The sequence below is a fragment of the Tursiops truncatus genome, chromosome 1 (assembly GCF_011762595.2).
Source record: "Tursiops truncatus isolate mTurTru1 chromosome 1, mTurTru1.mat.Y, whole genome shotgun sequence".
Taxonomy (NCBI): domain Eukaryota; kingdom Metazoa; phylum Chordata; class Mammalia; order Artiodactyla; family Delphinidae; genus Tursiops; species Tursiops truncatus.
The window spans coordinates 15,962,711-15,987,375 of record NC_047034.1 but is presented as its reverse complement, the minus strand read 5'-3'; the positions used below and the strand labels follow the sequence as shown (position 1 = coordinate 15,987,375).

At 35.5% G+C, this 24,665-nt stretch overlaps 1 protein-coding gene across 4 annotated transcripts in view; it reads right to left on the bottom strand.

Moving 5' to 3' along the window:
• The window catches only part of SPATA17 (spermatogenesis associated 17), a 191,287-nt gene that overhangs the window by 103,987 nt on the left and 62,635 nt on the right, over positions 1 to 24,665 (bottom strand). For all 4 annotated transcript variants that reach the window (XM_073800394.1, XM_019920596.3, XM_033850757.2 and 1 more), the window contains one exon: positions 4,696 to 4,819. In XM_073800394.1, coding sequence (XP_073656495.1) covers positions 4,696 to 4,819 — 124 coding nt within the window. The remainder of the gene's footprint in view (positions 1 to 4,695; positions 4,820 to 24,665) is intronic.

Genomic DNA, 24,665 nt, shown 5'->3' with positions numbered 1-24,665 from the left:
ATCTGCCAGTAGGTGGAGCAGACAACATAATTTACTACCCAAGAACAAGGACGAGGGAATGAAAGTCTGTTTATTTGGAATAAAACAAATCTGCAAATGAGATTTTCTTCAAAGGGAATATGTCCTATATGTGTTAGATTTAGTTTGACTGGTTACTGAATCAAAATAAATAACTATTAAATAATCAATCTTTGCAGAAAGATAAATTAAATTTATGAATGGAAGCAGAGTTTGCATTTTACTTATTCAAATCAACTAAAATTAGCTTTGTTTTCACAAAACTTTTACAGGGACAGAGACTTTTTGAAGTGTTCATTTAATAAGGGCGCTAAACCAATCCTGTTTTACAGGTGATGGGGTGCATAACAAATAGTATTTTCTGGGAAATATAATTGACTAATCCTATTATGTCTGTAGCAACAAATTAACCTTATTACTATTAGTAAATGGTGATTGATTATTTATGCAAATAAGTTACCATGTTCAGCTTTCTGATTGAAATAAACATAAACAAAAGGTGCTTTAATATGACTTGAACTTTTTAATTAATAAAACCCTGAGGGGTCTATTAATTCACTCATTGCAATATTAGTTATTTACTTGTGTAATTCTTATTAATGCTAATACATTTGCTTGCATAAAAATGAGATAATTATTATCACTAAAAATTAGTAATAGATTTTAAGATGTACATTAGATTTATACTAAAAAAAGGCTTAAAACTGACTTTAAAACTATGCTGTCAGTATGTCAGTATATCAGCATAATCATCCTAAAATTAATACATTAAAAAACACATGACTTCATTTATTATCTGTATATGAATTCACATATTCACAATTTTAGCTTACAAAATTCTTCACCTTTTCTTATGCATTTATTTGTCTGAATTAATGTTTTATTTCAACTCATCTAAATTAAGCTATATTAGAACTATGAAAATTTAATATGAAAATTAGTATTCTAGAAACTACATTAACATCATTCCTAAATTATTGAGATCACCAATAAAATAGTGTTTTTCTCCTGTCTAACAATGCTGTTAGAATTATTCCGTTCAAGCAGCTCAAGAAAACTTTTCTCATCCTCATCTACTTCTTATAAAAATTACTTAGGTTTCAATAGTTTTTCAGTAAATTTTAAAATATCTGCACAAATTGAGAGTTAAAACTTACACAAGCCTTTCAATATAAATCAATTCATATTTTGCATTTATTTTGTACTTAAATGTGTATTTAATATAATTTGAAAACAAAACTCTAAAATCAAGCAATGCAATTAATCTATAAACATATGACTTAAGAATATTTTTAAAACTGCAGCTTCATTTCTTCTCAATAGCCAAGTCATTCTGAAAAAATCATTAACAATACTCGAAATGAAATATGTATCTTTAATTCTCTGATTCTTGCTTAGGTTTGGAAAAGTATTTAAAGATTTTTATTAAAATAAAATAGTAAATGGAATCAGCAAAACCATAAATATAGGTTGTTAATTTCAGTGAGACTGTCTATATAAGCTGTAACAGAAAGTTGGCAATTTCCTTCCAGCCCCCCCAAAAATTGTCTGGCATTAGACTGAAATTAGATGGAATGCTTCTTGTGGTTAAGGAGCATAATATACATTTGTATGACCTGATCCTAGTCCTAGCACAGTAGCAGAAAGATTGTAGGTACTCAAAAATATGTTATTTGGAGTAATTAACTGATGAATTTTAAAGTTAAGATTTATATTCACTCTATTTAGTAAATATCAGTGTTGCATATTTTTGTGTAGGTGAAGTTGATTTATAATTGTACCTATAATATCAGTTTTAAAATTCGACTTTTTAATTTCATGATGAAAAGCACTAATTTAAAGCTAAGTAAAGCAAATCTGGTGGATATGAGGAACAAAACATTTAAAATTTCCAGTACCATCCTGTTAGTACAAGCAATCCCCTGACCAAAGTAAACAGATGAGACCAGGATGATGCCACTATTCTACTTTATCATGAAAGAAAGAAAAGGAAGGAAGGAAGGAAGGAAGGGAGGGAGGAAGGATGGAAGGGAGGGAAGGAGGGAGGGAGGGAGGGAGAAAAGAAAGAAAGGAAAAAGAAAGCCTCCCTCAGGAACAAAAGTGTGCCCAGAGTTTCAAAGGGCTGTCCCTTTTATCTCTAGTTAATTGTGATCGAATATTAAAGACCACTGTGACAAAATACACCAACTTGCAAGATTCTAATGAAAACCCCTGACATTTTAATAATATTCCTCTTCAAGGGAGGTGATTTAAAAACATCATTTCCTCTGTATTGCCCTCAGGTCTGTGAAGCCAGGTGTGAAATGTAGGGTAGGCAACACCATTATGAAGATTTCTAACTAATTTTCTTTAATAACTAAAGAAAAGCAAAGAAAGGAAATGAGAAAATGAATGCTTCCAACAGCTAAGACAAATTGAAGAACACGAAAGTGTAGAATCTTAGTTTATCCTTGACAGGTTAAATTCTAATAATATGATTGTTATCATTTACTGAATGTTCTCTAAGGGCCTGGCAATATTTTAAATACATTACATTTAGTCCTCACAATGTTCTCTCAAGGTGCAGAGTGAAACAGAGGCTCAGACAATTCTAGGTAATCTCCTAATACCTTACCCTAAGTGAGAGAGCTTGCATGCCAACTTAGCTCTGACTGATGTAAATGTTCACACTCTTTCTACTGTACCATAGCGCCTCAAAAAAGAAACATTTTATTGGATGCCAGGAAGTTCTGGGGACAAGTGATCACTAAACTAAAATTTAAATACACTGATATTACTAGCAGCCAACATGGGATAAACAGGAGAAAAATGAGATACTGCACTGACAGCTTGCATTGTTAATACAAACATACCTAAAACATAATGGTAATATTGCTTGAATATTTGTTAAGGTCCATGAGCCAAGTCACATGGTCAGGTTTGTGAAATAATTTGTTAAACCAGGCACTTAAATGAAAAACCGAAATGAAATCAAAATACTTTAAAAAATAATGTATATAAAATATCTATCATACTCCCTGACACATGGTAAGCACTCTGTGGATATGTGCTATTATTTTTATTAGTAAAACATCCAAGTTTTTATGGTCTTTCTAAATTATTCCACTATACACCCAATAACTAAATAACCCTGGATAAAACAGAATTAACAGATGTTTCAGTTAAATCTGATTTCACCATTTTTAAGGTTGCTTTCTCTATCACACTACCAATCCTAAGTATGAACCACACAATTAGAACTCAGATTAAGTTTCAAAGTATAAAGAGAGTTCAAAGTTATCATAGAAAACACTGTCCCCAAGAATTATTACTAGGTTTAAAGAATTACAGGATATATTTATAGCCCCCCTTAGTTTCATCAAAATTGAAATTACTAGTAACTAAAGTTTGAAAAAAATGTTTTGCTAAAAAGAATCCTTGATCTGTAATTCTATATCTTTAAAATGTAGCCCACTAATCAAATGGCTAAAACATTTACATTGTTATGAATTTTATAACAAAAAGTGAAAATACTTTTACCTTTTATTTTTAAAACTCTCTTTAAATTATTACCTAAGCATATTTAGAGTTGAAAGACCTCAGTTTGAATACCAGAGCTATTACTAGTAGTTTTGTGCCTATGACCAGTCACAGAATTATCTGAGTTTCAGTTTCCTTGCCTGTTAAATAAAGACAATTCAGCTACCCAAATCCAAGTAAATATTACGATAGTCATCATTATTGTCATTTCAACTACCAAACAGAAGCTAGAGGTACAGGAGGCCTGTTTTCCAAACTTCCTCGGCCAGCCCAGTACTTAATATGGTTTCAACTTTGGATGCCTCTAAGGAAGACATTCAGTCTCAGCTCTCACCCTCTCCCACTGGGACTTCACTTGTCCCTCCCTGTCGGAAGACATCTGCATACGCGACTCAGCTAGAACTCTAAGACTGGACTTGAAGTCTAGGAGAAAGAATAAAAACCAAGAAATTGCTAGTTTCTAGCCTCAAGCTCAAGTAACAAAACACATCTCATCCCCCAAATTCACGCTTTTTTTTTTTCATGCTTTTTTTTAATCGTATTTCTTTGTGAGCAGAATATTCGACATGCAAGTTTTTTTTTTTCTTAGCAACCATGACGAGATCTGAAGCAGTAAAATCTTCCCACGTATCAGAAAAGAAATTTCTAAGTATTCCAAATCCCACACTTATATTTCTATACGAAGATGCAACTGCTCAAGCAGTATGTTTAAAAGCTATACATGAAAACTTGCCTCGGAATTTATTAGATTAATAGAATAGAAAGGATGCAAGAATGGTTTTAATCTCAACATTCACTCAATTAACAGAGAAAACATGAAAGTGACCTCGGCTTAATAACTTCTTAGTTCTTGATCAATTCACAACACAACGATAAGCCACTCAGGCTGGATTTGGAAAGGAAGGTTATGTCCTTCGTGGCGGATCGCAGTGCTGACTTGGACCTTTCTGCCAGCCTCGCCCGGCTGCCTCTATGAAGCTGCTGTCAGACCAGCCGGGGTGCCTGCGTGCACCTACACAGCAGCACGGAATTGAACTCGAAGTAGTGTCTTTGTGATATGTTTTCAACAAGTCATGTCCCATTCAGCCTGCTAGTTTATCTGTGTCAGGCTGGGTGCCCAAGTGGCTTCCGCGAGCTGTCAGGGACAGGTAGACCAACCTGCTTTGTGCTGAGGAGGTAATGCATCTTTCGGGCTTGGTAATCTCTTTTCTTCTCCTCCCTTTCCAGGTCGGCCTTCTTCTCTTCCCTTTCTTTCATCTCTGCAAACTCCTCCAGAGCCTTCCTGCAGGAATCAGTTTGCGGTTATTCATGATACGAAAAATCTGCTAACCTTTTAATTCTTTCACTGATGAGAATCAAGTAATTTTTTGAGGGGTAACCATTGTCCACATCCATCAAAATCAGTGGTGGAATCGAACTTACTGGCACATTCTAGGGGAATCTTTGCAATCTTTAAAAAGCATTTAAGTGATTTTTCAGTGGTGAAATTTTGAAAATCAAGTATCTACATATTATAATCAGTTCAATAGCTGAGGAACTGTATCAAATGCAAAGTAAGTTAATTACTATGCTATCATTTTCTTTGGCTATTTTGGACTTAGTTAAATATCCTAAGAAAACATCTGGGCTATTGATTTCCTTTAAATTTGGTATTTACCAAGTTCTCATTGTTTACTTTACACACTAACAGGCTAATTTAAAAAGTGTGATGGGTTTTTACACATATACTTAATTTATTCTAAGTTTACTTCAGTTAAACAGTTTAAATAATATCAACAAGATTACATATATTATCCTGTACTTGAAAGGTTGACATTTTGTTCAATTATATCAATAATTAGAATAAAAGCCAAATTGGGTGCATAAGTTCACAACTTTCTAAGTGTAATAAATTCCATTAAAATAATGAAAATTTCATCACTTATGTATATGTATTTTAAAAATTTAAACAAAAAATCACCTCTTAAAATATACTTTGTGACAAATACCTGCTAAATAGAATATTATCAAATTACGGAAGAATAAATCCTTTATTTTCATAGAACAAGTTTAACCACTCATGCTAAAATGTTTTGAAATTGTACTTTATGCTTTTAAAAAACAGATATGTAACTTAGTGTCTAGTTCTATAAGTAAAATTTTAAGTAAAGCATCTGGGCACATACCTCAAAGATAGCAGGGGAAAGTAGAGGGGAGAATTCCAAAAATTAAAAAAAAAAAAAAAAAAAAAAAAGATTCTCATTTCTACTTCAATGACTGGAAATATTTTTGTCGCAATTTTCTGTTAAAGGCTACTAATACAATACTTCATACGAGGTTACTTATGAAACACTCTGACGTTTAAAAATCACCATGCTCTGCTATTGCAGCAGAGCTATTTTTTTCCAACATAAGATTAAATTGCAAAATAAATGAATTACTTGGAGTGGCATGGCCCTCATTTTGCCACCCTTCTCTTGAAAATTGCTTATTAATATGAAAAAAGGAGTCAGAGAAGAGCCTGTTTTACTTTATGCATAGTATTTTGGGGGCTTCTGCACCCACAGAGCTGGGCTGGCTGCACATTTAAATTGTGCTGGCAGGCTGGTACAATGACCTTTCTGACCTGCATCTCAAGGCTATTATTAATCGCTAAGTAACCTGGTAAAGCCAAACAAATTTGTTTCCATTGAAAGGATCTCTATCTGTGTCTGAGAATTTGTTCTGTACCAAACAAATCTCATTAACTGTGTCCATTTTTGACAAAGAACCAGGAGTTACAGGGACTGGTGACCTTTCTTTGTCCTTAGGTACAAATTTCAAGGCAGTTACATATGAATAAATGAGAATTTTTACCAGGAAAATAACAATCATATGTTACATAAGGAAGTGAATACGTCATTAATTTTCACCTTTACTTTTGATATTATGTAAAAAATAAATATCTCTTCTCTAATTCCTCTTATAAGTCTTTAAGATAATTTAAAATAACCAATGAACTGCCGCTATAAGGATAATTACTCAGATATGCAGGTATCCAATTTTATGTTACTCCAAAGATAATGACAGGAATTTTCTGAGTAATCACAAAAATTAAAACAACACATCTACAAAGAAATTTGTGTTCTATAAATAATTTAATGAATATGAAGAGATCTTACATAAGAAAGAAAAAAGGCCCAATAAAATTGAACACATACATGAACAGGCAAGGTGCAAAGAAGTAACTAGGACTTGGATACAAAATGAGGGTGGAAATTACTTGAAGCAGTAAAAACCGTCCATCTTCAGGATATGGAAACATAAAATTAAAACAATGTGTACTTGGGGAGCTTGACAAGGAGAGTTAAAACTGAGAGAGGTGTAAAAGAATGCCAGTTTCCAGTATATAAAGAAAACACAGAGTAAATCTAGAAGGAACCGGGAAGCCCTACAAATAAATCCAAGAAATTTGACAAAACCCTAGAAAAACTAATCTGGGGTAATCTCAAACCACAAAAATAATTAATTTAGTCAATTCATACAATTATTGAAAAAAAATCAATCTAAAGTTGCTAGCTGATTTATTGCCCTACTTGAGAGTATACAGTTGTATTGAACACCACAATTATATTTATGTTAAATATTCTTTGTTAAATAACCAAGTAGGAGGAGCTGAATAAATTATTTATCCTTGATATACAGGTTTTTGTTATAGCAATCTAGATGAAGATATGGCTCAATGTAAAGGATGCAGTAAAAAATTATATCCCATTAAAGATTAAAAGCTGGAAACCATTGTAACTAGGGCTCCCTGCAAAAATATAAAATTTACCTATTTTTTAATCCAGCAATTTTTAAAATGCTTTTTAAACAATTAAAAATTTCTCCAAATAGTTTCAGGTTATGAATATTTTTTTTAATTTCAGGTGTATTGACTTATTTCTATCTTCAAAAAAAATCCTGTGATATATATGGGATAGGTATAACTAATTACCCTATTTTACAAATATGAAAACACATAAAGAGATGAAATGACCCATTCTGAATAACAAATCAGTTAATGGCAGAAATGGAATTAGAATCCCTAGATATGCAGATTCTCTAACCACAGACCTGGCTATAGTCATCCTGATACAAGAAATACTATGCAGAAGCTACTTTTATTGAAGGAACCATGATTATTTTCTTTTATCTTATGATCTTGTTTCCTATTATATAGTTAGAGAAACCAGGATAAGTCCCCAGACTTTCTGTACCAGTTTTTATATATACAAAACATTTTGTGATATTAGTTTTAAAATAAAGGCAAAAATTACTGAAACTATGTAAAGCTTTACATATTTGAATATATTTTGCTAATGATATCTATAATGATAATAAAATATTTACATATTCTAATCGTGATAACAATAATAAAAATAAGAATAGCCACTTGGAGGCAATATAGTAGAGCAGTTAAACAACATAGACTCTGAAATTACACCTGGTTATAAAATCTCTGCTGGGCTACTTACTAGCTGTTTAATCTTTGAGCCTCAATATCCTCATCTGTAAAATGCAAATATATTATCAGTATTTGTATCTTCTTCATCAAGCTATTGTGAGAATCGAATAGATTAATCTATGTAAAGTGCTCAGAGTAGTGGCTGGCACATAGTAAGGTGCTACATTAGAGAATGTTTCCTGTGAGCTGCGTACTAGGTTACATGCTTTATCTACATAACTGAATAGGAATCTTTTATGCTTTCTTAAATCCCGTCAATGATCTTCTCCTTTCTCTCTCCACACTAGTGTGCACCTTATGGATGAGATTTCCCACAAGGCAGAGCAAGGAATCTGGCTTCTAAGAGGCAGGAAGCATGGGGTAAACCTTGACCAGTGGGAAATAGAAGACAGAAGAGATTCATGCAAATGAATTTCCCTTTTTTACTGTCTTTCACATACTGCTTTGAGAGGTCTCCTTGCAGATTGGGAGAAAACCTATGTGGCTAACAAAAGAATGCACACCTGCTCCACTAGGTTGTGTCACTCTGGAATGTGATGTGAAGCAGTGGTCCAGGGCTGCAGGAGGTCATCCCATCACATCCTCCCTATAGGACCAAAGCACCCAATACAGCTGCCCTGACTGTTGGTGGCTGACAGCTCAAGCTACATCTCACTGGAGAAAATCTGCTGCCCCACCCCAGGTTTTGTCACCCTCTCCTCCATTCGGCATCCAACGACTGGTGGTTGAAGGAATACACAGGCCCAGAGCCTCTGTGCCAATCTAGCACTACTCTCAAGGCCCATCCAAAGCCCAGAGCTTCCTGAGATTGGCTGAGACTTCCGATGAGGCTCATCACCTCCCTCTGCTTTCCTTTTCCACTCCCTTAGAGATGTTATTCCCCAAATGCTCCCCAATAACACTCACAAACCAAATCACTGTCTCAGAGTCTGCTTCCATCTCTGACACTTCACTCCCCCTTCTCCCTCACCCTCGCTGTCCTGAGCTAGAACCACTCAAACAAAGGACTGGCAGTTTAATCCTTGACTTACATTTTGTTTCCAAGAGCTTCCTGGCTAAGACATCTACAATACCTCATTTAATCCTTTCACAGTCCTGTGATGCAGATATTACCCACACCCATTTCACAGAGGTGAGATCTCTGCCCAAACTCTCAGACTAGAAAGTGGCAGAGTTAGAATTTGAATCTAGGTCTGACACCAAAATCCATGCCTTTAAGCACAATACTATACTCATACCATACATTTTGCCCAATCTAATATTTTATTTAGATATCGATAGACCTTTTTTTTTTCTGTAACTTTGAATATTGTAGTATCCATATTATTTTCCCAAAGTCCTCAAAAGGGAAAAGCTGCTTTGTTTTGGAAAAGTTTAAATGAACTATCGCTACTCTTCTTCATCATCAGATCATAAAATTATAACTGGGGATCTACACGTGACCTTGGAATGGACAGACTTTTGCATTTGCAGCCACACATGTCATCTCTTCTTAACACGTTGTCCACTTGCTACTTTTGAGTATATAAAGAATGCTAATGAACATCATAATGTATAAAAAGAGACAGAAACTGACAAGATCCTTAAAAGCTAATTAGCACAACGAAACTAACAAACAATAAAAACCCACAGGTCTTTCAGGATCGGCCCTGTTTATCTCTCCATCTCACTTCATACCACTCCTCCTGTGACTACTGTGCTTTGGTCAGCATGTCTTTATTTATTCCCTAGCAAACAATTTACCCTATTTCCTTTCCTAGAAAGGACCCTATTTCCTTTCCTAGAAACGGTTTACCTCAGGACCTTCACTTACACTGTATTTTCTGCCTTGAACTCCCTTCACAGCAAGCTGAATTTTCTCCCACTGTTATTCTCACTCATCATACCATAATTCTGTTTTTTCCTCTATAGAGCTTAACATTTATAATTATGTCTCTATGGCTGTATTTGCTTATTTAATGTATGTCTCACCCACTAGATTGCAAACTCTATAAAGACTATGTCTGTTTTATCCATGTTTATTTAAATGAATAAATAAACAGATTTTACAAAGATAGTCCTGGACAGTAGGACCATTACATTGGATATGAGTACTGTCATAAAGAATTCACTCTATTGTCTCCATATACATATGGAAGTCTGCGTATATGAATGACGACAGGAACCTGAGAGAAGTGACTACAGAAACAAGTACATGATTCTGCTCAGTTCTGAGCCCAGATGAAAGCTAAGGATTACTTGCTATCATGCAATAATTCATGTTTCCTTGCATTGCACATTTTCTTTCTCTCATCACAATGTGTCCTTTTAAATTGTTTCTTGATTTTTGCCCAAGGTCTGAGCCAAAGAAGAAAAATAATGTACCTTCAAAAACTATTTCTTGAAGAAAATAGAGCACTCCACTCAAAATTATTTTCAGAAACAAATAATATTTATAAGATAAAAAACATCCAAATTCATAATTACAATTTGGGAATTATTCTCTTCTATATATTACTGACTAAATTATTCACAGCTCAGTATTCGTTCAGCAGACTCACGTAATACTTATTTACCATAATAAAAATTATTAAGATGGCCGCCTATGCCATTCAGAAGCGAGCTATATATTTTGCCATTTTGTTTGATTTTCTTATTCATTTCAAAATATAGTACTAAAAAAATTGTGTATAATTTTTATCTTCTAGTGCAGCAGAACGACAATAACAACAATAAAGACCAGAAATCTCTCCCCTTTCCTCTAAAAAGCGTTCGAGATCCCTTTAAAAAGAATTACTCTCTAGCTGTTCCTACTCTAACAATCCTTTACTCCTACTTTCTATAACAAATTATACCTGTAAACATGCACCACTTCAGCACTCCTCCTACTATGTGCTAAGGTCCTGAAGGTCAGGGTTAAGGTGTGCCCCTCTCAAAATATTTGGCCTAATATCTGGTATAAACTAGGTGCGAGCCTCCTTTTTAACTATTTCTCAGCCGACTAGTAGTGCATTTCATCACTTCTGGTGGTCTGATTAGAAGAGGGAAGAAGCCACATTGAGAAAGCCCCCCTTGGGAAGGGGACGTAGAACCCAGACTCTGGCTCTTTGCCAAGGACAGTGGTTCTCATAGTGTGGTCCCTGAACAGCAGCATCAGCCTCATTGGGGAACTGCTAGAAACGCACATTCTCAGGCTCTGGCCCAGACCGACTCAATCCGAAATTCTGGGGGATGGGACCCTGAGTCAATCTCCTGCCTGCTAAAGTTTGAGGAGCACACTAGTTACAGCAATGAGATTGTCAGCTCTGTTGAGGAAGTAAGGTGATTAGATTCTACTCACTAGTATGACATCATGAAGCGATGCAATTGTATTCAGTTAATGATCTAATTATGAATCTCACCATATTAGCTAAAGCACTATGAAGTACTACAAAGGAGACAGGATATGTACATCCCAATACGTCCATAGAAATCATAATTTTGACAGAGAAATTTAAAAGTTACGTGGAGATTGTTTTAAAAGCACAGATGCCCCAAATTCCATAATTTCTCAAATAAAAACAAAAAGCTATCATCTGTACCATCCTTAAGAAAAATATATAGTTCTAAGAAAATGGACTTAAACAATTCTCTAGAGTCCTCACTCTGTCTGATGGCAAAGTCAGTGATATCTTCTGTTGGGAGAAGCCTTCAAAATAAAACTAGCTGAACAGCATGAGTTTCTGCTGTGGTATGTTATGACATAGAAGTATTTTAGTTAAATTTATTGAATGGACTTATGTTGTATCTCTAACAATTGTCTACTCTCAATCTGTCCATATTAATGTAACCAAATAAGAAGATAATAAAAGGAAAAAGGGAAGGCTAAGTCTAAAATATAAGTAAAATTACTAACCACAAATAAAGCAATTACATGCTTGGAGTTGGTACGTGACATCCAAAAATATTTTGAGACTGATAAAACCTTAGAACAGATGATCTGGAAGTCATTAAGATACTCAAAATATTTGCATTGCAAACAAAAGCTTCATGTTAAGTCAGTCAAATCATTTAAACCACTAATTTTATCTACCTGGTTACCTAGGCCCTGGAATTGTTGGACAGGTGTTGTAAATTTCATTAGGGCAGCTTTCGAAACGGAAAATACGGTTTTAAAGTAAGCACTCGGTAGTACATAGCCCTTGATACTCAAGCACTCAGGCTGTTCCTGAACATCACACCTTACTCTGAAATCTGGAGTTAAGACTTTCACATTTTGAAAACATTTAGAAAAGGGCTCTCATAAAACACTTTTCAGTAACTCTTGAAAATCCTTTGTTTGTAGTATAGATCAATTTCCCTTCCAAATGTCTAAGCTACTTTTCCAGTTAATATCATGAAGAAAATTAACACACATTTATTTATTCACTCGGGCAGTCATAAGTATGTTTAAAATATTAAAAGAAATAAAGTTGTGTAAAGTCCAGTCCCTGCCTTCAAGTAGCTTGCAAATAAAATAGCTGATAACTAACTAGCTTATAGACAGAATAAGTCTATGAAGAAACACATAAACAGTGCTTAAGTTCAGAGAGCTCCACTCTGATTAGAGGGGTCAGAAAAGGCAATGGAGGTGGGAACAGAACAATGAACAGGCTTTCACTAAAGCGAGCAAGCTGGGATGGAGGGGAGTGGTAATGAAACGAGGATGGATTATTCACAAAAAACTCCAGCTTTCTTTGGTAGACTTGATCTATCAACAGCAAGGTGGGGGCAATGCACTTTAGAGCAGAAGAAAGGCTTCCGGACCAAGGGTGAGTAGTCTCTCGAAGGGTAATGCTAGCAAATTTGTCCGCTATAGACTAGATATTTTGAGAATGAAAAAAGTGAAAAAAGAAGATCATGGTCAATGTCATAAAATTACAGTACCATGACTTCACTCTGATCGTAAAAAGGGAGCATCCAGTTGCTCCATTATTTCATTTGCGTACTTTTCATGGTTTTAAAAAGCAATAAGACTCCATTGAAAGATCATTCGTGAAAATCAATTTTTTTCTTCTTCTGGCTCTTTTGAATAGACTCAGTTGAAAAGAATTTTTTGCATAGCATTCTTTCTAAACATATGCACATGTATCACTGTAAAATTATTTTCTTTTTACTACTCTGGAAAACTTCTATAAAAGGAAGTAAAATTTTATGTAATATATATGATGTCCAATAATTGAGAGTAACATTGAGCTAAGTACAATAATAGGCATAATAATAAAATATATTGACTCAGTGCATCATATTCAGGAGCTCCAAATGCTTCACAGACATTAGTTCATCCTCACAACATCCCCCTGAGGTTGGTAAGGGGCAGGTATCATTAACAAGGTTCCTGTTCTTCTTTGTGAAATGAAATGACTTTACAGATGGTGACTTTGAGACACAGCATGGGGGCTTTCTTGCAAAAAGGTAGATCAAGGCACATCACATTCTCTCTCCCTTGAGAGTGTATCTTCACAGTAACTCATTCAGCTGTGGAGAATGAGGATCAAGCTACTGACGTTTTGTTTTGGGTAGAGTTCAGAGTTGAGTAGCTAAAGTTCCCATTTCAAATGAAAAGAATTGTAAGATCTTATTTACTTTGCGTTTACTCCAAAATCACACATTGTCTCTTATTTAAAATGTGTTAACTTCACTTTAAAGCAAAAATACTTGTGGTTGCTTTTCCATGCAATCCACTCAACACAGATCAGGGACCTCTCTAAACTAATCCTGATGCTATCATAAAGCACTGACCTACCACAGGATGATGGCAACTATTTTAAAGCAGTCTATCACATGTAACTTCAATAAATGAGTTTGGGAAAACTATTTATGGACCAATTATTTTATAATTGATCTTAGATATCTCTTTCATATGAATGCTAAACAGAATCTTATCCTATGTATTCTTAGCCAGGATAAGAAAAGACTACAAAATAGTAGTAGAAAGAACAGAGAGAGAGAGAGAAACTGGGGTGATTTTCTCTCAGTTCTCTTCAATGTCACTCCTGAGAGAGGAAATAGACAGATTAGAAGGGAAACAAGATAGAAAAAGCTTAAGTGCATTACAAAGGGGGAACGAAAAAAGTATTTTTTAAAAAGTGATGCTTTTTAATTCACTGCTTTTGTAGTATGACACCACTGCATACCTTTCCTCTTCACCACAAAATTTCTATTTTATATATATATACACACATCTGTTAGTGGTATCTCTCTCTATACACACACACACACTCTTTAGGAATTCCCATTCTACAATAATATTTTAACTAAGATACCTGTTAACAATTTTTTCTCAACGATCCAAGCTTTTAAGTATTATAACTATTTAAGAATATAATGCATTACTTTGGGCTTGCTTAATTCTTATGCCAAGAAGATGCTCTCAAATATCATCCTCGTGTTTATAGTTTACATATTTCTAGGACCTCTAAGTCAGCTTTTACTAGGGAAACCTTAAAAGGAAGGAAATACAACAGATTACATTAATCGGATCTGTATTTTAGAGTCATTCAGGCAGCAGAAGGAAGGACAGCTTGATGAGGAATGAGAACAGAGGGCTAGGAAAAGAAGTGATAGAGCTTGGTCACCAACAGAATGGAGAAAAGCATCTTTAGTATGAATCCCATGTTTCTGGCTTGGGCACTGAAATGAAAAATGGTCCAATTCACCATAAGAAGAAGAGATTTGGGGAAAAAATTATTATTTCACATATAAAGATGCTTAATTTGAGGTGTCTGTGGATGTCCAAGTGGCAGTGTTAGCAGGCATTTGAATAAATGTTTATAATAATCAGAACATTCTTGGCTGGAGAATATTCAGATTTATAAATCATCAAAACATAAGTGGTAACAGAAGTCACTGAAATGGAGGAGACTGTCCAGAGGATAAAGAATGAAAAGGCAAGTGCATCAAAGAGAGAATACTAATATTCAAGATCAGGCAAATAAAGGCGAGTACACGAAAGAAATGGAGAGGAAACAAGCAGAAAAGTAGAAAGGAAGCCAGGGGAGAGTGCCTTCAGAGAATCTAGGTTACAAGAGAGAGTAGAGAAGAAAGTAATCAACACGGTCATGTGCTTCAAAGAGGTCAAATAAGGTGAAGGGCAAATAGCCGGTTGGATGGTACTTCAAATAATCTTTTAGCAATGGTTACATTTTCTCAATACACTTTCACAGTAACTTAAAACGTAGCTTCAAGTACGACTGTAAATGTGTATTATTGAGATATCAGGTACCCAAATCTGATTTCCACTAAATAAATTTACTCTCAATGAGCAATATTAAAAACAGCATTACCAATCCTTAACACAGAATTAAACAGGGAAAAAAAAACACAAACAACAACTCCCTTCCATCCACCTCCTATCAGAGGATCAGCTAGGATAAGTAAGAGATAAGAACTTCTAATCCATCCATTCCTCCAAGTTGGACGACCACGAGGCTGAGTCCACAAACCAACATATTTTAGTTCCTTGCTTTCAAATGAATAACAGTTTATTGCTACGTTCTGGCTCTTTTTTCCCCCCAAATATCACCACAAAAAAGAGAGACTTGAAATTCAGAGAGCTTTTTTCTGTTTAAAAAAAAAAAAAAAGTTACAGAAGTCATTTTTCACTACATTACTGTGTCTCCTATTGAGGGTTCATATGTGAAATTTCCAGAAATTTCTAGAAAAGCTGGTTCTTGTATGTGCAGTAATGTTTTCTCCATTTTGACAATGGGACATTCTTAACTAATCACATCCCCTGATCAATCACACCATCAGAGTTATCATTCTGTATTTTCCTTTACCATGATCCTTGTTTCTTTTACTCATAAATGTCTTTTGTAAACTTCTTGAAATTCATTGTATAAAGAGTTAAATTTGAAAAAAATTAAATATATATAGAGATACATATATAACAAAATTATACTCGATGTAATAAGCTTTTTCCTTTTATTAATTCTATCTCAGGAATGAAGGGATTTTTTTCCTTTTTATATACTTGGCTTTAAAAATGTTTTGAAATAGCAAATTGTTAAAGGTAGTGCATTCTTGGTAAAAATAAAAATAATGTAAAAAGGCTGTGATCAAATAGTTGATATCATTCCATGTTTTAAAGTGATTAAATGGATTATGTCATTAATTACTAATGATGGATAAATAATAGACTGTTTTTAAAAGAAAGATTACATGCTGTACTTTAAGTTAGACACTCTAGTATGTTATTATCTAAATTCTACTAAATTAATTGCTATAATTATTGTCTCTTCATATATAAAGTGATTCTACAGAAAGAAAGTCATGCGGACAGTTAACACTACAGACTAATTTGGTCCTTGAAAACTAAAATGTTATTTTCTTTATGTCTTAGGCTAGCCCTTACGAAAAGAGCCCGTCACCCAGATACAATTCGATAAAGCCAAACTGCTATCATTTAGTTGGCTGAGATCGGAACATTATATTTTTAAAATGTGGTTTATTGAAACATTATCTTTAGGTAATCATATTTATCCTCCTTATTTTCACAATATCTATGCTGCTCCACTTATGTCCTTGAAACAGGGAACAGGGATATCCTAGTATGAAAAAGTGGCCTCGCTGCTGGAGTTCATAAATTTTGTTCAGCTTTGGATGAGTTCAAAGAATTGCCATGTAAGAAAAGCCTTACAGAGGGAATTTATCTGATTATGGCAGTAATAATTACCCAGCTGTTTATTGCAGATAGAGAAATAATTCATGTAGGCAATAGGCCGTGGTGGCAATGACACTCCGCATTTAGTAAATATGCAAACTGTTCACTTCTAATTAACCAAGCTAGAGGATGCCCTTATTAAATGTATAAACTAAAAGTGCCTTCTTGACAAGTGATGAATTGTTACATTGCACAAACTCTTGCCACAGAATTATTGGAGTGAACTTGGGGCTTAACTTCATTAAGAGATCTTGTGGGATAGTTAAATGAGGATGGACAGTATAACAAGGCGTACCTGACAGCCAATGATATGTTAGAGCCGAAAGGAACTGTACCTTTTCTTCTGTCCTACTTAACTGCTCAGATTCATGAGAGATAAACTGTGAAACTGTAGAGTTAATTTGAGTTCAAATAATAAAAATAAATGAAATAACACGACAGCCCATTTATGGAGGCCACCTGACAGTTTACCCAGCAGATGAATCTACAAAACAGCCACTTTTTATGGGTCAAATCTCTTTCATGTATCAACAACGGAAAATCTACCACTCTTTCTGTTAACCGAAAATAACTTGTTTAATAAAAATAAATAGTTCTATCGACTAGCTTTAAAATAAAATATGTTTCAAAGAGAAAATCGATGGGTTTTATTAAAGAAAAGTAATACAGTATGGAAATTACTCTTAATATTGCTTTGCTCTGAATGGGTTTTATTTAATTTTACCAAATAATTAATTATGAGATAGTTCAGTGTCTATATTCTATGCTTACCCTTACTTTAAGGTAACCATTCTTTAGCAAACATCTATACAGATATGTCCATCCTAATTAAGAATCTCATGAAAAATGATACTTAGAGGGAAGTCCTAGACATAATGAAGCAAAACTAAAATATTTCTAGCTGAAGTGTACAATAGGTGATGACATCTACCTCACAGGTTTGTTGTGAAAATGGAAGGAGATAATGAGAATCAAGGGTTTAGCACAGCACTTGGTATACCATAAGTGCTCAATATATGTTAGCAATTTATAATGTGTTTGAGTGGCAATAGCTCTGTTTGATTGAAAGATTAATCCCTAGTGTTTTCAATGGGAGGTTCATGCTGAGGTCTGTTAAGACTCTACACTTGCTCTTTCATCTGCATCATACAGCCTCTGAGAATGTAAAACATGTGAACTGGCATTTCAGATAATATCAGAATATTATTGTAAATGTTTGCTTAATTATATATTTATTGTAAAACATGAAACAATATATAAAAGAAGCATTACATATTTTAAGAGAATCAGACTTTGCCACTATGGAAAGTCTAACGTGACTCCTCCAGATTTATAATATATAAGTTAACAAATTTGTATGCACTGAGGAAGAATATACGACCCCATCTTCGAAATATATATGCATTCATAGACATTTTTTTAATGAACACGCTACGTCAAGAACTGCAACAGGAAATAGAAAAATGGTCATTATTACAAAGATAAAACTTTCGTATCTTAATGCAAGAATACTAGTATCAAGGGTTAAAATAAGACTGCTTTAATTAAGAAAGAACCATATATACGAATAATAAAAACAAAGGTTTTATAAATGTATCTATACATGCAAAACAATTTAGTTTCCACACCTTGAAGAAAGAGTAAGATTGAAAAAAAAGGAAAGAAATGACACTCAAAGAAAGCATAACAATAAAAGCTAATATTGAGTGCTTGTTAAAATAAGTATGTGTGGCTTTGTAGGAAAACAGTGAATGTATGCTCTTTTGCCTTTCTTAAATCAGCCAAATGAACAAACATAAGCAAAAATATATGAAAAAAAACAAGGAAGAGTCACAACCCCCATCATAAACTCGAGAGAATAACTAGGAATTGAATAAATGGAGAATATCTGTCATATTCAATTAAATTTAAAGTACAAGTTCAGGGTATCTTCCTCAATCACAAAGTCAGTGTAGTATGTGGGAAATATCAATACGTGAACAAGGTTGAAGAACCTAGTGAGTACCCTCACCAAGACGGATAAAGACAGGGACTGACTGGGATGCAGAACTGAGGGAGAGAATTTGAGGCCAAGCAATTCCTCTTTTCATTGATCAGAACTGCTGACTGAGTTGAGACGTGATGGCAAACCTGGGCTGGAGGAGAACGGGGAAAAGTAGCCTGAGAGCCGCTGAATAAAGTGAACTGGAGAAAGAAAAGACAGCCCATAAGCTGTGGAGCTTCACACTGACCGTGCTTCATGAAATCAGTTTCCACAGTGACAGGAGGTCATCAGACTTGGGAGGACAGCAGCAAGAGCACAGCTGCCCACGGCCCCAGCTCACTCTCTACCCCTCGTTAGATAGCTGAATGAATGAACGAGAAAACAAACCACCGATATCTAGCTTAAGCACTAAAAACAAGTACAAGAATTTGAGACCCAATTAGAAATTTTAGTAAGGTATAAAATTACTCTGCCAAAAGATACTGCTTTCCTATATGTAAAAAAAGAAATACTTAGAAAATGAAAGAAAGTATACCATTAGCAAATATAATAGAAAAATATGAAATTCTTAGAAATAAAATTAGCAAGAAATAGGTAGACCCTGTATAACAAAATTTTATTAACGGACATTTTTTTAAAATCCACACAAATGAAGATATATGCCTCATTGTTTGGCAGGAAAACTCAAATTATCAAAATATCATTTTTCCCTATACTATTTACAAATTTAATTTAAACCCATTTAAAATCCCAATTTCCTATTTTTTGAAACATGCCAAAATGACTCAATATTTAGTTGGATAAAAATTAAGCAAAAGGAGCCACAGCTGAAAAATAAAAGTAATTTATAGCTACTTAAGCCATGCAATAAATACTATACAGGATTACAAAGAAAGAAATCAGATGGCATCAATAGTCAAGAAATAGACCCAAGTACATGTGAAGACTCTTAATATGTGGTAAGATGGCAGTTAACAGGGAGAGATAAGTGAATTATTGAATAAATGCTATTGGAATAACTTGTTAGCCATTTTAAAAAATCTTAAGCTGGATTTCAAATTTACTGCTTATATCAAATAGATTCCAGATGGTTTCAGTGTGAAAAGTTACAAAAGAAACCCTAAAATATCAAAAGAAATATGGACGACTACTTTTAAAGTCATGCAAAGAAGAAATCAAAAAAGAAGTTACTAAAAAATATAACCAGAAAAAATTGAAAGGTCAGCATATTTCAAAATCTCCATAAATATGTTGGAAAGACAAGAGCAAATAAGGGCAGATAATTGCATCACTGATGCCAAAGGGTTTGTATCCCTAGCATACACAAGGATTTTTTTACAAATCCATATGAATAATAATTATAATAAAATGAAATAGGCAAATTGAACTAGGCGAGTCATTAAAGAATACAAATGGCCAATATAAGATATTCAAATTCCTAAAAATAAAATTAGATAAAATTTAGATGGAATTGTTCACTTTATTAAATTGGCAGTGATAAAAGTCAAAATCCAGTATTGGCAAAAGGAAACAGAAACTCCTATGCGTTGTTGGTAGAAGTATAAATTGACTTTTTTAATGGAGAATTAGCTAATATGCATCGAACTATAAAATATGTTTAAACTTTTATGTAAAAGCCTTATAGAACTATGCAGAAAAAAGATAGCAGTACAAATGCAAAAAGAAATAAGCAGAGGAATGTTCTAGTAAATGTCCATCAATAAAGAAAAGATCTTCCTAAAGAAATTATGGTATAAGTATCATATACATACACACACACAATAGGCATTGGACATTTTGACACAAATTTATACCTATTGACATAGATGTTACTTGTAGTGACAGAATACTTCCCCCTCTCTTGTTTCCTTCATGAGGAGGGATGTTTAATCTGATTAGAGGATAACCCAGCCCTCCGGGAGAGCAGGTCCCACCTTAGAATGAGGAAAAAATGAGCTGCAGGGAAGGCTGGAAGAAGGGAGAGTGGCAAGTCTGTCCCTTCCAACCCCAGGGGCCTGTGGAAGGAAGAAGGGCCTGTAGGAGAGAGGTCAGAATGTAGTGACCTATGCCCTGACCACTGAACTCCAGGCCAAAGTCTTGGAGGCAGAGAGGAAGGTTTGGTAGATTGAGAGGGATGCCAAAAAACAAGTATTGTTTTCCTACCTCCTGTTTGGGATCCTGGGAGGATCCCACCTGTGCAAGGCAGCCCAAGACAATACGGGATGGCTCCAGGTCAGCTAAGAGGATCAAATAGTGTGGTCAGGTAGGAAGGGTTTGCTTAGCACTAGTAAGTCTTCCTTGGCTCCTATACTGTATACAAGGACCAGGAAGTTCATCTATATCATTTTAGGGACAAGCAAGATCTACGTTGAGAGCTAGGGGTCAAGTCACGAGGACCACAATGGCAAAAATACAGATGACCTTGAATCAGAGTCTGCAGGGTAGCTAGCCTTGGCCAAGGCATCATTTGAAGCATATGGAAGATCTCAGAGAGACTGACAGAGACAGAAAGAGATGATACAGGGTCTGGTCAGCTAAGCAAAACCACCAGACCTAAATCAAGCTGCAACTGGTTACATCAAATGGTGGGTTTTAGCTGCAGATGCAAGCAGAACTCCTAGTGACAAGACTGATAACCACAGAGCTGCAGACACCAGCCACTTTGTTTACCTAAATATAAGTCAGGGCTCCCTCTTAACCCCTAGGGCCACAAGGTAACGCAAGCTCCTTATACATCCATAAAACATGTTGGAGAAGACAAGGGGGAACTCAAGGAATTATGAAAAACTGACGTATTAAAAGATTCTTTAAATTACTCTATTGGGCCAAATTGGACTAATATTTATTAGTTTCTTGCCCTCTGCCATCCAAATGCTGGAAGGATGGAATGGAGTCAAAGAATTCATAGAGAATATTAAAGTTACAGGAATAAAAAGTTGTTATATATCATGATACATCTGAGTGTGATTCCATGTAAAATAAACAGTGGGTAAACTCACAATTCAAAGCATATTCGTTTATATAAATGAATTTTGTTAATCTAGATATAAATGTCTTTTTAGTAACACTTATACTCTTACATAGACTCAGTGACTATCACCAAGAGCATTCTTTTATAATATACACATTTTAAAGCTATATATAAATATATATACATTTAATGATGTTGATGTGTGATCATCATAGCCTTTTCCTATCACTGGTAAGACGGGTGTTGCAGCCTCAGTCATTTTGTGCACATTCCAGGGAAAAGGGGAAAAAAATGGAAGGAGAACTAGCATATCTCATCACCCAGAACTAAGTCATCTTTCCACTCTTAGCTGAAAGAAGTTTAGAAAAGCCTAAACAATAACAGAAGTTAAGTTGCCAATGTTGGAGTGCAAAATGTTGGAGTGATCAAATCTAAGGAATTTTCCACAGGCCACCTCATTGCAAAGTCAACATTTGTCAGTTATCGATTTTTTGCCTCTCAGCTTGAAGTCTACAATTCTTTGCTTGTTTTGTAAAATTGGCTCTGGACCCATAAACATTTTCCCTTTGCTGGCTAGCACAGCATTAGTCTGAAAATAGAGGGTACTGGAGGGCTATTTCAAGGAAGAGCAAAGGCAGGAGTTTCTCTTCCTGGTTCCAATACGCCTGCTTCATTGTCTCCATGGCATGGCTGTCAGCTATATGCAGGGGATCCAGTGGTTGCCAACCTCTAGTGAGCTTTGCTGTCACCCCAACAGGTAAGCTATCTGTCCCTGTCCACCAGCACCCCGGTGGGCAGCTTCCTGCTCATCTCGGCTGGCACCCTGGCTGCAAAACGGCTCTGGTCCGTGACATCTCAGAAAACTCCACAGTCCAGTAGGCTGCTGCCACATCCCCGCCAATGAGGGCTGAGTCTCATCATTAACGGGTGCGGAGAGGCTCTTCCAAAAAATTTCCTTCGGGGACTTCCCTGACAGGCCAGTGGTTCAGACTCTGTGCTTCCACTGCGGGGGGTGAAGGTTCGATCCCTGGTCAGGGAATTAAGATCCCACAAGCCACGTGGTGCAGACACACAAAAAAACAAACAACGAAAACTTTCCTCCTTTCAGTACTCTTCTTTAGGCCTAGAGGTGGTAACTTCTCTCGATATTTACTATTTCTATATTCTTTAGAGTGCTATCTTACCTCTGTTAAAGTTACTCATCTTTTATTAGTTAATAAGTCTTCATATTAAAATTATCTACTTACAACACAGCCAGCACTCAGTGGTGGAGGAGGAATGAAATAAACACAACAGAAACTCCCCATTAGGGAAAAAAATGGGAAAGAAACAGCAGTTGCTGGTCCATAGCGAATATCAAATATGCTACACAGCTCCTGTTCGAGGTGGTTTCTTGGGGAGACAAACAGAGTATTCCTGGTCCGTCATCTTCCACGACCACATATGAGATGCGCCTTGGACGGGGTGATCTTTCTGTGCAAACTCAGGAGCCTTATGATTACCTGAGGGTAGCTACGCTGCAGCTGGCCAGGCTGGGATTTCTTTCACAACAAATACCCTTGTCAGTATAGTAGGGGTTTGGGTTTTTCGCCTCTGGTTGGTTCCATGAGCAAGTAACCGCAATCAAGGATCTTATCTAGACATAGTTTTCAAGCCCAGGGACATACGGTCTTAGATACCGGCTTCTATGCTCTGCTACTCAATCTTTCAACACAGTGCTTCCAGTCAGCCAAAACAATAGATCTGTGTGGGAAGATGGCAGTTCGCTAAACTGACAAATTTTTCTAGCTTGGATTGTATTCTTTACACATTTAGTTTGGCTGGTTTATAGTCTGGTCCTGGTAATTCTGATATATTAAGGCTTTGTGATTCTGTTTCCACTATCTTTTTTTGTTTGTTTTGCTGCTTCTCACTCATGGTGTCTTGCTTTCCTAAATCCCTGGTACTTTCACTGTGCATGATGTTGCATTTGAAAAATGATTTGTAAGAATAATTTTAGGCCTAGAATTATGGCATCTTCTCTCTGAGAGGCTCTTCATATGCTTCTGTCAGGTTCCTGGGACACTATGAGTTTAGGAGCTCCTAAGTTCAAGTGCAAGACTTGAGGTTCCCTGAATCACTCAGATAAATGGCAGTTTGACTTCAAATCTTGCTAGTTTATCTCCATTGTTACTTACTTCTTTTAGGGTTATAGCTTTTGGGGATTCTGGATGAAAGAACAGGGGGAAGTTAAGTAGAATTCCTACTCTTGGTGGCTCTGACTTAGAATTTGGTTTCCTCCTGATACTGCAAGACTGCCAAAAGCACAGTTCTTTTGCAGTCAGGTAGATGTTCTTTCCAATAGGCAGATGCCTTTAAGGCAAGAGCAGCTTTGAGTGTAGACTTATATCTCTGAGTTCTCATCTTCTACTATATTTTGGCCAGTAAATTATTTACCATGTTGATAGTTCTTTGATGCTTAGATGTCATCATGAGGATGGTTGGTCTGAATTAAGTTAGCCATTATCAGACAAGATAACATCCCCAGTCTGACCTTTGTCTTGGGCTCACATACTTGCCAAGGCCTGGGTTTGTCTCCAGCTAAGGCCCTAAACTTCATAGCCACTGCTTATAAACACTTCAGTTTGAGGTACAGAAGCAATTGGGTTTTTCAATACCACAAGTTTCCAAATTATAAAATTCTCATCAAATACAGACTGTACACAGAGAGCACTTCCCTTAGCAAAGCAGTGTTACCTTCCATCTCTGCTTGTAGGTTGGCTACCATTAGTCCAAGTTCACCTATCTTTTTCATAGGAATTTGCTGAAAGAGGCACAGAGGGGGCGCATACACCAATATTCTGAAATGTACCTACTGTTTCAATTAATGTCAAAGATTCGATTGCTAATGACCCGTATCACACGGTAGAGTAGACGGGATCTGAAAAAATCTCTTACACCACGTACTAATGGTTTCTAATCTGACATCAAATGGCCTCCAATAGTCAAATTCCCATTTTAAGTGGTTACTTTTAATATTTTACTTCATTGGCCCTGACCAAGTCAC